This window comes from Scyliorhinus torazame, chromosome 6, assembly GCF_047496885.1.
Source record: "Scyliorhinus torazame isolate Kashiwa2021f chromosome 6, sScyTor2.1, whole genome shotgun sequence".
NCBI lineage: Eukaryota > Metazoa > Chordata > Chondrichthyes > Carcharhiniformes > Scyliorhinidae > Scyliorhinus > Scyliorhinus torazame.
The window spans coordinates 3,212,319-3,227,760 of NC_092712.1; the positions used below are offsets into that span (position 1 = coordinate 3,212,319).

General features: G+C 53.0%; 1 protein-coding gene across 1 annotated transcript in view; it reads left to right on the forward strand.

Annotated features, from left to right (window-relative positions):
- The window catches only part of LOC140425665 (protein scribble homolog), a gene marked incomplete at its 5' end in the record, with an annotated part of 1,618,068 nt that overhangs the window by 44,198 nt on the left and 1,558,428 nt on the right, over positions 1 to 15,442 (forward strand). Inside the window, 1 exon segment of the mRNA XM_072510160.1 lies at positions 13,665 to 13,782. Coding sequence (XP_072366261.1) covers positions 13,665 to 13,782 — 118 coding nt within the window.

Sequence of the window (15,442 nt, forward strand, 5' to 3'; positions counted from 1 at the left end):
ATCTACTCAACCTTTCTTCATAGCTAGCACCCTCCATACCAGGCAACATCCTGGTGAACCTCCTCTGCACCCTCTCTAAAGCATCCACATCCTTCTGGTAATGTGGCGACCAGATCTGCACGCAGTATTCCAAAAGTCCTATACAACTGTAACATGACCTGCCGACTCTTGTACTCAATACCCCGTCGGATGAAGGCAAGCATGCTGTATGCCTTCTTGACCACTCTATCGACCTGCGTTGCCACCTTCAGGGTACAATGGACCTGAACTCCCAGATCTCTCTGTACATCAATTTTCCCCAGGACTCTTCCATTGACCGTATAGTCCGCTCTTGAATTAGATCTTCCAAAATGCATCACCTCGCATTTGCCTGGATTGAACTCCATCTGCCATTTCTCTGCCCAACTCTCCAATCTATCTATATTTTGCTGTATTCTCTGACAGTCCTCCTCGCTATCTGCAACTCCACCAATCGTAGTATCATCTGCAAACTTGTTAATCAAACCACCTATACCTTCATCCAGATCATTTATGTATATCACAAACAACAGTGGTCCGAGCACGGATCCCTGTGGAACACCACTAGTCACCTTTCTCCATTTTGAGACACTCCCTTCCACCACTACTCTCTGTCTCCAGTTGCCCAGCCAGTTCTTTATCCATCTAGCTAGTACACCCTGAACCCCATACGACTTCACTTTTCCCATCAACCTGCCATGGGAAACTTTATCAAACGCCTTACTGAAGTCCATGTATATGACATCTACAGCCCTTCCCTCATCAATTAACGTTGTCACTTCCTCAAAGAATTCTATTAGGTTTGTAAGACATGACCTTCCCTGCACAAAACCATGCTGCCTATCACTGATAAGTCTATTTTCATCCAAATGTGAATAGATCCTATCCCTCAGTATCTTCTCCTACAGTTTGCCTACCACTGATGTCAAGCTCACAGGTCTATAATTCCCTGGATTATCCCTGCTACCCTTCTTAAACAAAGGGACAACATTAGCAATTCTTTTGTCCTCCGGGACCTCACCCGTGCTCAAGGATGCTGCAAAGATATCTGTTAAGGCCCCAGCTATTTTGTCCCTCGCTTCCCTCAGAAACCTGGGATAGATCCCATCCGGACCTGGGGACTTGTCCACCTTAATGCCTTTTAGAATACCCCAATCCTCCGCCTTCCTTATGCCGACTTGACCCAGAGTATTTAAACATCCATCCCTAGCATCAACATCCGTCATGTCCCTCTCCTTGGTGAATACCGATGCAAAGTACTCATTAAGAATCTCACCCATTTCCTCTGACTCCACGCATAAATCCCCTCTTTTGTCTTTGAGTGGGCCAACCCTTTCTCTAGTTACCCTCTTGCTCCTTATATACGAATAAAAGGCTTTAGGATTTTCCTTAACCCTGTTAGCCAAAGATATTTCATGACCCCTTTAGCCCTCTTTATTGCGCGTTTGAGATTTATCCTACTTTCCTGATATTCCTCCAAAGCTTCATCAGTTTTAAGTCGCCTAGATCTTATGTATGCTTCCTTTTTCATTTTAGCTAGTCTCACAATTCCACCCGTCATCCATGGTTCCCTAATCTTGCCATATCTATCCCTCATTTTCACAGGGCCATGTCTGTCCTGCATTCTAATCAACCTTACCTTAAAAGGCTCCCACATTTCAAATGTGGATTTGCCCTTGAAAGAGCTGCTCCCAATCCACATTCCCTAGCTCCTGCCGAATTTTGTTGTACTTGGCCTTTCCCCAATTTAGCACTCTTTCTTTAGGACCACTCTCGTCTTTGTCCATGAGTATTCTAAAACTTACGGACTTGTGATCGCTATTCCCAAAGTAATCACCGACTGAAACTTCAACCACCTGGCCGGGATCATTCCCCAATACCAGGTCCAGTATGGCCCCTTCACGAGTTGGACTATTTACATACTGCTCTAAAATACTCTCCTGGATGCTCCTTACAAATTCTGCTCCATCTACGCCTCCAACACGACATGTGTCCCATTCAATGTTGGGGAAGTTAAAATCTCCCATCACGACCACCCTATTGCTCCTACAAATTTCTATAATCTGTCTACATATTTGTCCGTCTACTTCACGCTCGCTTTTGGGAGGCCTGTAGTAAAGTCCCAACAATGTTGCTGCACCCTTCCTATTTCTTAGCTCTACCCATATTGCCTCAGTGCTCGAATCCTCCATCGTGCCCTCCTTAATCACAGCTGTGATATCATCTCTGACCAGTAATACAACTCCTCCAGCCTTTACCTCCCTCTCTATCCCTCCTGTAGCATCTATACCCTGGGATATTTAGTTGCCAGTTTTGCCCTTCCCTCAACCAAGTCTCAGTAATACCAATAACATCATATTCCCAGGTACTAATCGAAGCCCGAAATTCATCTGCCTTACCTGCTACACTTCTCGCATTGAAACAAATGCACCTCAGACCAGCCGTCCCCTTTGCGTTCATCATCTCTTCCCTGTCTATTCTTCCCGTTAGCCACATTGAGTTTATTATCTAGTACCTTACTGGCTTTAGTTGCTGCCTCTTTACTGACCTCTAACTTCCTAATCTGGTTCCCATCCCCCTGCCACATTAGTTTAACACCTCCCAACAGTGTTAGCAAAAGCACCCCTAGGACATTGGTTCCAGTCCTGCCCAGGTGTAGACCATCCGATTTGTAATGGTCCCACCACCCCCAGAACCGGTTCCAATGTCCCAAAACTCTGAACCCCTCCCTCCTGCACCATCTCTCAAGCCACATATTCATTCTGACTATTCTTGAATTTCTACTCTGACTGTCTCGTGGCACTGGTAGCAATCCTGAGATTACTACCTTTGAGGTCCTACTTTTTAACTTATCTGCTAACTCCCTAAATTCTGATTGTAGGACCTCATCCCGTTTTTTTACCTATATCGTTGGTGCCTATATGCACCACGACAACTGGGTGTTCACCCTCCGCGTTCAGTATGCCCTGCAGCCGATCTGAGACATCCCTGACCCGTGCACCCGGGAGGCAACATACCATTCGGGAGTCTCGCTTTCGACCACAGAAATGCCTGTCTACTCCCCTTACTATTGAATCCCCTATGACTATAGCCATGCCAGTCTGTTTCTCGCCCTTCTGTGCAGCAGAGCCAGCCACGGTGCCATGAGCCTGGCTACTACTGGCTTCTCCTGGTGAGTCATCTCCCCCAACAGTATCCAAAACGGTATACCTGTTTTGGAGGGAGATGACCGGAGGGGACATCTGCACTGCCTTCCTGCTCTTTCTCTGCCTTTTGGTCACCCATTCCCTGTCTCCCTCACCAATCCTAATCTGCGGTGTGACCAACTCACTGAACGTGCTATCCACAACCTCCTCAGCATCGCGGATGCTCCAAAGTGAGTCCATCCGCAGCTCCAGAGCCGTCAAGCGGTCTAACAGGAGCTGCAGCTGGACACACTTCCCACACATGAAGGAGTCAGGGGCATCGGCCACATCCCTGAACTCCCACATTGAGCACGAGGTGCATAACACGGATCTGGGATCTCCTGCCATTTTTACACTTTACCTTAACTGATTACAAATATAATATGAAATAATGAATAAATGAAAGGAATAAAGATTTTACTTACCAATCACAGTGAATGGTAGAACCCTCAAGGGTATTGACAGAGAGATCTAGGTATACAGGTCCACAGGTCATTGAAAGGGGCAACACAGGTGGAGAAGGTAGTCAAGAAGACGTACGGCATGCTTGCCTTCATTGGCCGGGGCATTGAGTATAAAAATTGGCAAGTCATGTTGCAGCTGTATAGAACCTTAGTTAGGCCACACTTGGAGTATAGTGTTCAATTCTGGTCGCCACACTACCAGAAGGATGTGGAGGCTTTAGAGAGGATGCAGAAGAGATTAACCAGGATGTTGCCTGGTATGGAGGGTATTAGCTTTGAGGAGCGGTTGAATAAACTCGGTTTGTTCTCACTGGAACAACGGAGGTTGAGAGGCGACCTGCTACAAAATTATGAGGGGCATAGACAGAGTGGATAGACAGAGGCTTTTCCCCAGGGTAGAGGGGTCAATTACTAGGGGGCATAGGTTTAAGGTGCGAGGGGCAAGGTTTGGAGGAGATGTACGAGGCAAGTTTTTTACACAGAGGGTAGTGGGTGCCTGGAACTCGCTGCCGGACTGGGAGGTGGTGGAAGCAGCGACGATAGTGACATTTTAGGGGCATCTTGACAAATACATGAATAGGATAGGAATTGAGGGATACGGACCCCGGAAGTGAACAAGATTTTAGTCTAGACGGGCAGCATGGTCGGCGCGGGCTTGGAGGGCCGAAGGGCCTGTTCCTGTGGTGTACTTTTCTTTGATGTGGAGATGCCGGCGTTGGACTGGGGTGGGCACAGTACGAAGTCTTACAACACCAGGTTAAAGTCCAACAGGTTTGTTTCGATGTCACTAGCTTTCGGAGCGCTGCTCCTTCCTCAGGTGAATGAAGAGGTACGTTCCAGAAACACACATATAGACAAATTCAAAGATGCCAGACAATGCTTGGAATGCGAGCATTAGCAGGTGATTAAATCTTTACAGATCCAGAGATGGGGTAACCCCAGGTTAAAGAGGTGTGAATTGTACCAAGCCAGGACAGTTGGTAGGATTTCGCAGGCCAGATGGTGGGGGATGAATGTAATGCGACATGAATCCCAGGTCCCGGTTGAGGCCGCACTCATGTGTGCGGAACTTGGCTATAAGTTTCTGCTCGGCGATTCTGCGTTGTCGCGCGTCTTGAAGGTCGCCTTGGAGCACGCTTACCCGGAGATCAGAGGCTGAATGCCCTTGACTGCTGAAGTGTTCCCCGACTGGAAGGGAACATTCCTGCCTGGTGATTGTTGCGCGATGTCCGTTCATCCGTTGTTGCAGCGTCTGCATGGTCTCGCCAATGTACCACGCTTCGGGACATCCTTTCCTGCAGCGTGTGAGGTAGACAGCGTACTTTTCTTTGTTCATTGTTCACACAAAAACCAAACCCCACTGACGCCCCCCCCCCCCCCCCACACACACACACACACAAACCAAACCCCACTGACCCCCCCCCCCCACACACACACAAAAACCAAACCCCACTGACCCCCCCCACACACAAAAACCAAACCCCACTGACCCCCCCCACACACAAAAACCAAACCCCACTGACCCCCCCCCCCCACACACACAAAAACCAAACCCCACTGACCCCCCCCCACACACACAAAAACCAAACCCCACTGACCCCCCCCCCACACACAAAAACCTGACCCCCCCCCCACACACACAAAAACCAAACCCCACTGACCCCCCCCCCACACACACACACAAAAACCAAACCCCACTGACCCCCCCCCCACACACACACACAAAAACCAAACCCCACTGACCCCCCCCACACACACACACACAAAAACCAAACCCCACTGACCCCCCCCCACACACACAAAAACCAAACCCCACTGACCCCCCCCCACACACACAAAAACCAAACCCCACTGACCCCCCCCACACACAAAAACCAAACCCCACTGACCCCCCCCCACACACAAAAACCAAACCCCACTGACCCCCCCCCCACACACACAAAAACCAAACCCCACTGACCCCCCCCCCACACACACAAAAACCAAACCCCACTGACCCCCCCCCACACACAAAAACCTGACCCCCCCCCCACACACACAAAAACCAAACCCCACTGACCCCCCCCCCACACACACACACAAAAACCAAACCCCACTGACCCCCCCCCACACACACACACAAAAACCAAACCCCACTGACCCCCCCACACACACACACACAAAAACCAAACCCCACTGACCCCCCCCCCACACACACACAAAAACCAAACCCCACTGACCCCCCCCCCACACACACACACACAAAAACCAAACCCCACTGACCCCCCCCACACACACAAAAAACAAACCCCACTGACCCCCCCCCCCACACACAAAAAACAAACCCCACTGACCCCCCCCCCCACACACACAAAAACCAAACCCCACTGACCCCCCCCACACACACACACACAAAAACCAAACCCCACTGACCCCCCCCACACACACACACACAAAAACCAAACCCCACTGACGCCCCCCCACACACACACACACAAAAACCAAACCCTACTGACCCCCCCCACACACACAAAAACCAAACCCCACTGACCCCCCCCCCACACACACAAAAACCAAACCCCACTGACCCCCCCCCACACACACACACAAAAACCAAACCCTACTGACCCCCCCCACACACACAAAAACCAAACCCCACTGACCCCCCCCACACACACACACACAAAAACCAAACCCCACTGACCCCCCCCCCACACACACACACACTAAAATCAAACCCCACTGACCCCCCCCCCACACACACACACAAAAACCAAACCCTACTGACTCCCCCCCCCACACACACACACACAAAAACCAAACCCCACTGACCCCCCCCCCCCACACACACACAAACCAAACCCCACTGACCCCCCCCCCACACACACAAAAACCAAACCCCACTGACCCCCCCCCCCACACACACACACAAAAACCAAACCCCACTGACCCCCCCCCCACACACACAAAAACCAAACCCCACTGACCCCCCCCCCCCACACACACACACACAAAAACCAAACCCCACTGACCCCCCCCCACACACACAAAAACCAAACCCCACTGACCCCCCCCCCCACACACACACAAAAACCAAACCCCACTGACCCCCCCCCCACACACACAAAAACCAAACCCCACTGACCCCCCCCCCACACACACACACAAAAACCAAACCCCACTGACCCCCCCCCCACACACACACACAAAAACCAAACCCCACTGACCCCCCCCCCCCCACACACACACACAAAAACCAAACCCCACTGACCCCCCCCACACACACACACACAAAAACCAAACCCCACTGACCCCCCCCCCCACACACACAAAAACAAAACCCCACTGACCCCCCCCCACACACACAAAAACCAAACCCCACTGACCCCCCCCACACACACACAAAAACCAAACCCCACTGACCCCCCCCCCACACACACACACAAAAACCAAACCCCACTGACCCCCCCCCCACACACACAAAAACCAAACCCCACTGACCCCCCCCCCCACACACACACACAAAAACCAAACCCCACTGACCCCCCCCACACACACACACACAAAAACCAAACCCCACTGACCCCCCCCCCCCACACACACACACAAAAACCAAACCCCACTGACCCCCCCCCCACACACAAAAACCAAACCCCACTGACCCCCCCCCCACACACACAAAAAACAAACCCCACTGACCCCCCCCCCACACACAAAAACCAAACCCCACTGACCCCCCCCCCACACACACAAAAACCAAACCCCACTGACCCCCCCCACACACACACACACAAAAACCAAACCCTACTGACCCCCCCCACACACACAAAAACCAAACCCCACTGACCCCCCCCCCACACGCACACACACAAAAACCAAACCCCACTGACCCCCCCCCCACACACACACACAAAAACCAAACCCCACTGACCCCCCCCCCACACACACACACACAAAAACCAAACCCCACTGACCCCCCCCCCACACACACACAAAAACCAAACCCTACTGACCCCCCCCACACACACAAAAACCAAACCCCACTGACCCCCCCCCACACACACACACACTAAAATCAAACCCCACTGACCCCCCCCCACACACACACACAAAAACCAAACCCCACTGACCCCCCCCACACACACACACACACAAAAACCAAACCCTACTGACTCCCCCCCCCACACACACACACACAAAAACCAAACCCCACTGACCCCCCCCCCCGCCCCCCCCACACACATACACAAAAACCAAACCCTACTGATCCCCCCCCACACACACACACACACACAATAACCAAACCCCAATGACCCCCCCACACACACACACAATAACCAAACCCCACTCACCCCCCTTCCCCCCCCCAACCAAACACACACACAAACCAAACCCCACTCACCCCCCCACCACACACACACAAAAACCAAACCCCACTCACCCCCCCTCCACACACACACAAAAACCAAACCCCACTCACCCCCCCAACACACACACACAAAAAACAAACCCCACTGACCCCCCCCCACACACACAAAATAACCAAACCTCACTCACCCCCCTTCCCCCCCCACCACACACACACAAAAACCAAACCCCACTCACCCCCCCCACCACACACACACAAAAACCAAACCCCACTGACCCCCCCCCCCACACACACACAAATTAACCAAACCCCACTGACCCCCCCCCCACACACACACACAAAAACCAAACCCCACTGACCCCCCCACACACACACACAATAACCAAACCCCACTCACCCCCCTTCCCCCCCCCCCCAACCAAACACACACACAAACCAAACCCCACTCACCCCCCCACCACACACACACAAAAACCAAACCCCACTCACCCCCCCACCACACACACACACAAAAACCAAACCCCACTGACCCCCCCCACACACACACACAATAACCAAACCCCACTCACCCCCCTTCCCCCCCCCCAACCAAACACACACACAAACCAAACCCCACTCACCCCCCCACCACACACACACAAAAACCAAACCCCACTCACCCCCCCACCACACACACACAAAAACCAAACCCCACTCACCCCCCCACCACACACACACAAAAAACAAACCCCACTGACCCCCCCCACACACACAAAATAACCAAACCCCACTCACCCCCCTTCCCCCCCACCACACACACACAAAAACCAAACCCCACTCACCCCCCCCCACCACACACACACAAAAACCAAACCCCACTGACCCCCCCCCACACACACACAAATTAACCAAACCCCACTCACCCCCCTTCCCCCCCACCACACGCACACAAAAACCAAACCCCACTTACCCCCTTCCCCCCCCCCACCACACGCACACAAAAACCAAACCCCACTCACCCCCTTCCCCCCCCCACCACACGCACACAAAAACCAAACCCCACTCCCCCCCCTCCCCCCCCACCACACACACACAAAAACCAAACCCCACTGACCCCCCCCCCACACACACAAAAACCAAACCCCACTAACCCCCCCCCACACACACACGCACAATAACCAAACCCCACTGACCCCCCCACACACACACACACACACAAAATAACCAAACCCCACTCACCCCCCTTCCCCCCCCCACACACACAATAACCAAACCCCACTCACCCCCCTTCCCCCCCCCCCCCCACACACATATAGTTGGGTTGTTTGCGAACCTGACCTGTGTGTGTGTGTGTGTGGATGTCCTGAGCTGTAATTCCCCTCACAGTATCTCACGGTCCTGTGTATCCCATGTTCATGTGCCTTCGTTGTTAGTCTCCTATCAGATAATAGTCCGCATTCTCATTTTTGGGCTGGGATAACCCGTGTCCTGTAAACTGTGATTTTCCTGGGCTGGGATTACCCGTGTCCGGTGAGTGTGATTTTCCTGGGCTGGGGCTGCCTGTGTCCTGTGAGTGTGATTTTCCTGGGCTGGGATTACCCGTGTCCTGTGAGTGTGATTTTCCTGGGCTGGGATTACCCGTGTCCTGTGAGTGTGATTTTCCTGGGCTGGGATTACCCGTGTCCGGTGAGTGTGATTTTCCTGGGCTGGGGCTGCCCGTGTCCTGTGAGTGTGATTTTCCTGGGCTGGGATTACCCGTGTCCGGTGAGTGTGATTTTCCTGGGCTGGGGCTGCCCGTGTCCTGTGAGTGTGATTTACCTGGGCTGGGGCTGCCCGTGTCCTGTGAGTGTGATTTACCTGGGCTGGGGCTGCCCGTGTCCTGTGAGTGTGATTTTCCTGGGCTGAGGTTACCCGTGTCCTGTGAGTGTGATTTTCCTGGGCTGGGATTACCCGTGTCCTGTGAGTGTGATTTTCCTGGGCTGGGATTACCCGTGTCCTGTGAGTGTGATTTTCCTGGGCTGGGGCTGCCCGTGTCCTGTGAGTGTGATTTTCCTGGGCTGGGGCTGCCCGTGTCCTGTGAGTGTGATTTTCCTGGGCTGGGGCTGCCCGTGTCCTGTGAGTGTGATTTTCCTGGGCTGGGGCTGCCCGTGTCCTGTGAGTGTGATTTTCCTGGGCTGGGATTACCCGTGTCCTGTGAGTGTGATTTTCCTGGGCTGGGGCTGCCCGTGTCCTGTGAGTGTGATTTTCCTGGGCTGGGATTACCCGTGTCCTGTGAGTGTGATTTTCCTGGGCTGGGGTTACCCGTGTCCTGTGAGTGGGATTTTCCTGGGCTGGGATTACCCGTGTCCTGTGAGTGTGATTTTCCTGGGCTGGGGTTACCCGTGTCCTGTGAGTGTGATTTTCCTGGGCTGCGATTACCCGTGTCCTGTGAGTGGGATTTTCCTGGGCTGGGATTACCGTGTCCTGTGAGTGTGATTTTCCTGGGCTGGGGTTACCCGTGTCCTGTGAGTGTGATTTTCCTGGGCTGCGATTACCCGTGTCCTGTGAGTGTGATTTTCCTGGGCTGGGGCTGCCCGTGTCCTGTGAGTGGGATTTTCCTGGGCTGTGATTACCGTGTCCTGTGAGTGTGATTTTCCTGGGCTGGGGCTGCCCGTGTCCTGTGAGTGTGATTTTCCTGGGCTAGGATTACCCGTGTCCGGTGAGTGTGATTTTCCTGGGCTGGGATTACCCGTGTCCTGTGAGTGTGATTTTCCTGGGTTGGGATTACCCGTGTCCTGTGAGTGTGATTTTCCTGGGCTGGGATTACCCGTGTCCTGTGAGTGTGATTTTCCTGGGCTGCGATTACCCGTGTCCTGTGAGTGTGATTTTCCTGGGCTGGGATTACCCTGTCCTGTGAGTGTGATTTTTCTGGGCTGGGATTACCCGTGTCCTGTGTGTGTGATTTTCCTGGGTTGGGATTACCCGTGTCCTGTGAGTGTGATTTTCCTGGGCTGGGATTACCCGTGTCCTGTGAGTGTGATTTACCTGGGCTGGGATTACCCGTGTCCTGTGAGTGTGATTTTCCTGGGCTGGGATTACCCGTGTCCTGTGAGTGGGATTTTCCTGGGCTGGGATTACCCGTGTCCTGTGAGTGGGATTTTCCTGGGCTGGGATTACCTGTGTCCTGTGAGTGTGATTTTCCTGGGCTGGGGCTGCCCGTGTCCTGTGAGTGTGATTTTCCTGGGCTGGGATTACCCGTGTCCTGTGAGTGGGATTTTCCTGGGTTGGGGTTACCCGTGTCCTGTGAGTGTGATTTTCCTGGGCTGGGATTACCCGTGTCCTGTGAGTGTGATTTTCCTGGGTTGGGATTACCCGTGTCCTGTGAGTGTGATTTTCCTGGGCTGGGATTACCCGTGTCCTGTGAGTGGGATTTTCCTGGGCTGGGATTACCGTGTCCTGTGAGTGTGATTTTCCTGGGCTGGGATTACCCGTGTCCTGTGAGTGTGATTTTCCTGGGCTGGGATTACCCGTGTCCTGTGAGTGTGATTTTCCTGGGTTGGGGTTACCCGTGTCCTGTGAGTGGCAATTTCCTGGGCTGGGATTACCGTGTCCTGTGAGTGTGATTTTCCTGGGTTGGGATTACCCGTGTCCTGTGAGTGTGATTTTCCTGGGCTGGGATTACCCGTGTCCTGTGAGTTTGATTTTCCTGGGCTGGGATTACCCGTGTCCTGTGAGTGGGATTTTCCTGGGCTGGGATTACCGTGTCCTGTGAGTGTGATTTTCCTGGGCTGGGATTACCTGTGTCCTGTGAGTGTGATTTACCTGGGCTGGGATTACCGTGTCCTGTGAGTGTGATTTTCCTGGGTTGGGATTACCCGTGTCCTGTGAGTGTGATTTTCCTGGGTTGGGGTTACCCGTGTCCTGTGAGTGGGAATTTCCTGGGCTGGGATTACCGTGTCCTGTGAGTGTGATTTTCCTGGGTTGGGATTACCCGTGTCCTGTGAGTGTGATTTTCCTGGGCTGGGATTACCCGTGTCCTGTGAGTGTGATTTTCCTGGGCTGGGATTACCGTGTCCTGTGAGTGTGATTTTCCTGGGTTGGGATTACCCGTGTCCTGTGAGTGTGATTTTCCTGGGCTGGGATTACCCGTGTCCTGTGAGTGGGATTTTCCTGGGCTGGGATTACCAGTGTCCTGTGAGTGATTTTCCTGGGCTGGGGTTACCCGTGTCCTGTGAGTGATTTTCGTTAGCTGGGATTACCCGTGTCCTGTGAGTGTGATTTTCCTGGGCTGGGATTACCCGTGTCCTGTGAGTGGGATTTTCCTGGGTTGGGATTACCTCTGTCCATCGGGGCTGCAGTCTCTGAAGGGGCCCCTTTTTGATCGACAGGCTGTCCATTGGGGGAGGTTTCTGCTCACACTTGTGCAGCCCATTCTGTGCAGACCATGATTCCCAGTGTTGTCAAGATGCACTTTGACCAGATTTTGCCCAGTTTGTTCCGTGCTGTGTCTCAATATTGTTTCCTGAAGTGGGTGCCTGGAACTGAAGGCTGGTGGGCGTTTGCCTCAGCACTCGCCCTGTTCGAGAGCTTGAAATTCAGGTTACTGCAGCTAATCTGCCAGCTCTGGCACTGAGAATATATTAGTGTGTGAGTTAATGAGGCGTGGATAATGATTCCATTCTGCACTCCTCAATGGGTGTATCAGCAAAGAGACGTTTCTGATTTCCATTCTTGGCACATACTGAATGAGGTGTGAGACAAGCCAACGAGCACGGCCCAGATCCAACACTTCATGCAGAGTGGGGCTTCTTTTGAACTCGCCACTGCGGCCTTCCAGCTGTTCCCAGTGGAATTCGCTGACAGCCGACCTTTTCCTCAAGTCCATTTAGCTGTTTTGATCAATATTCTTCAATGTGCTTTCCGAACACACTGTCCATCTTAGCCTTTGAGCTTCAATCATTCGAGCAGCCAGGGAGAGGGCGAGAGTTCCACATTTCTAAGGCCCTTTGTGTGAACAAGCACTTCCTGACTTCACTGTAGAATGGCCTCGCTTGAATTTTAAGATTATTTCACTTGTTCTGGATTCTTTCATCAAAGGAAATAGATTCTGTCTATCTGGCTGATTTGGTGGTGAAGGATATCAGGTTGGTAAATAAAATTGAGGTTCTAATCCCCTTGATTTGTGCGAATAATGAAGAGCCTGAAGGGGCTGGTTGGCCTGATGTTCCTATGAATGGTTGTTCAGGCTGGAGGGACGGTGGAACGAGTGAAGGAGTTGGACCGGCTGCGATTGACTGGAACAGAGGACTGAGATTGAGCAGGTTCCAGAGTGACACTGATGGAGTTGACATTCTGAGTTTGTGACAACATTCTTCAGGGCAAATAGTTTTGGAGGGGTGAGCATAACACTTTCAACTTAATGCACATCTCATTGTGTGTGAGGGGGGCAGTTTGAGACAGTTGAGGGAGGTGTCTGATGATTAAGGAGGATGAGAATGTGAGAGTACAGAATGGCAATAGGTAACTGGGGAGGGGGTGAACTGTACAAGATTGGAGGAGACAAGAGAGGAAGATCGAGGGAGAGGATGCAGAATGCTCTGTAAATTGCACAAGGAAGACCAGCCTTCAATGTGTACAGTACTCCCTCCTCCCGAGTACACTCACACCCCTTTCTATTTCCATGTCTTCCAGCCTTTCTTCAGATTGTTAAACTTGCGGAAGCTGGGACTTAGTGACAATGAGATCCAGAGGCTGCCTCCAGAGGTCGCGAACTTCATGCAGCTTGTTGAGCTCGACATCTCTCGCAATGGTGAGTTTGTGTTTTTGCGCGTACGCGTGTGTGTTTGGGAGCGTGTGAGCGCATGTGGGATTGGGAGCACGCGTGTGTGTTTGGGAGTGCGCGTGTGTGTGTTTGGTGGCACGCGTGTATTTGGGAGTGTGCATGTGTGTGTTTGGGAGCGTGTGTGTGTTTGGGAGCGTGCGTGTGTGTGTTTGGGAACGAGCGTGTGTGTGTTTGGGAGCGAGCGTGTGTGTGTTTGGGAGCGTGCGTGTGTGTGTTTGGGAGCGTGCGTGTGTGTGTTTGGGAGCGTGCGTGTGTGTTTGGGAGCGTGCATGTGTGTGTTTGGGAGCGTGCTTGTGTGTGTTTGGGAGCGAGCGCATGTGGGCTTGGGAGCGTGCATGTGTGTGTTTGGGAGCGTGCTTGTGTGTGTTTGGGAGCGAGCGCATGTGGGCTTGGGAGCACGCATGTGTGTGTATTTGGGAGTGTGCATGTGTGTGTTTGGGAGCGTGCGTGTGTGTTTGGGAGCGTGCGTGCGCGTGTGTTTGGGAGCCTGCGCATGCGTGCGTGTTTGGGAGCAAGCGTGTGTGTGTTTGGGAGCGTACGTGCATGTGTGTGTTTGGGAGCGTGCGAGCACGTGGGCTTGGGAGCACGCATGTGTGTTTGGGAGCGCGCGCGCGCATATGTGTGTGTTTGGGAGCGTGCGCATGTGTGTGTTTAGGAGCATGCCTGTGTGTGTGTTTGGGAGCACACGTGACACGTTTATTTGGGAGCGTGCATGTGTGTGTTTGGGAGCGTGCGTGCACGTGTGTGTTTGGGAGCGTGCGTGTGATTGGGAGCGTGCGCATGCGTGCGTGTTTGGGAGCAAGCGTGTGTGTGTTTGGGAGCGTGCGTGTTTGGGAGCGAGCTTGTGTGTGTGTTTGGGAATGAGCGTGTGTGGGAGCGTGCACATGTGTGCGCGTTTGGGAGCGAGCGTGTGTGTTTGGAAGCGAGTGTGTGCGTGTGTTTGGGAGCGTGCGCATGCGTGCATGTTTGGGAGCGAATGTGTGTGCGTGTTTAGGAGCGTGCGCATGCATGCGTGTTTGGAAGCGAGCGTGTGGCTCATGCGTGTGTGTTTAGGAGCGTGCGTGTGTGTTTGGGAGCGAGCATGCACGTCTGTTTGGGAGCGTGTGCATGCGTGTGTGTTTGGGAGCAAGTGAATGCGTGTGTGTTTGGGAGCGTGCGTGTGTGTGTTTGGGAGTGTGCGCATGTGTGCGTGTTTGGGAGCTAGCGTGTGCGTTTTTGCGAGCGAGCGTGTGTGTGTGTTTGGGAATGAGCGTGTGTGGGAGCATGCACATGTGTGCGCGTTTGGGAGCGAGCGTGTGTGTTTGGGAGCGAATGTGTGTGTGTGTTTTGGGAGTCTACGCATGCGTGCATGTTTGGGAGCAAGCGTGTGGCGCATGCGTGCGTGTTTGCGAGCGTGTGCGTGTGTTTGAGTGCGCATGCGTGCGTGTTTGGGAGTGAGCATGTGTGTGTGTGTTTGGGAGCGAGCGTGTGTGTGTGTGTGTTTAGGAGCGAGCATGTGTGTGTGTGTTTAACAGCGAGCGTGTGTGCGTGTTTAACAGCGAGCGTGTGTGCGTGTTTAGGAGCGAGCATGTGTGTGTTTAGGAGCGAGCATGTGTGTGCGTGTTTAGGAGCGAGCATGCGTGTGTGT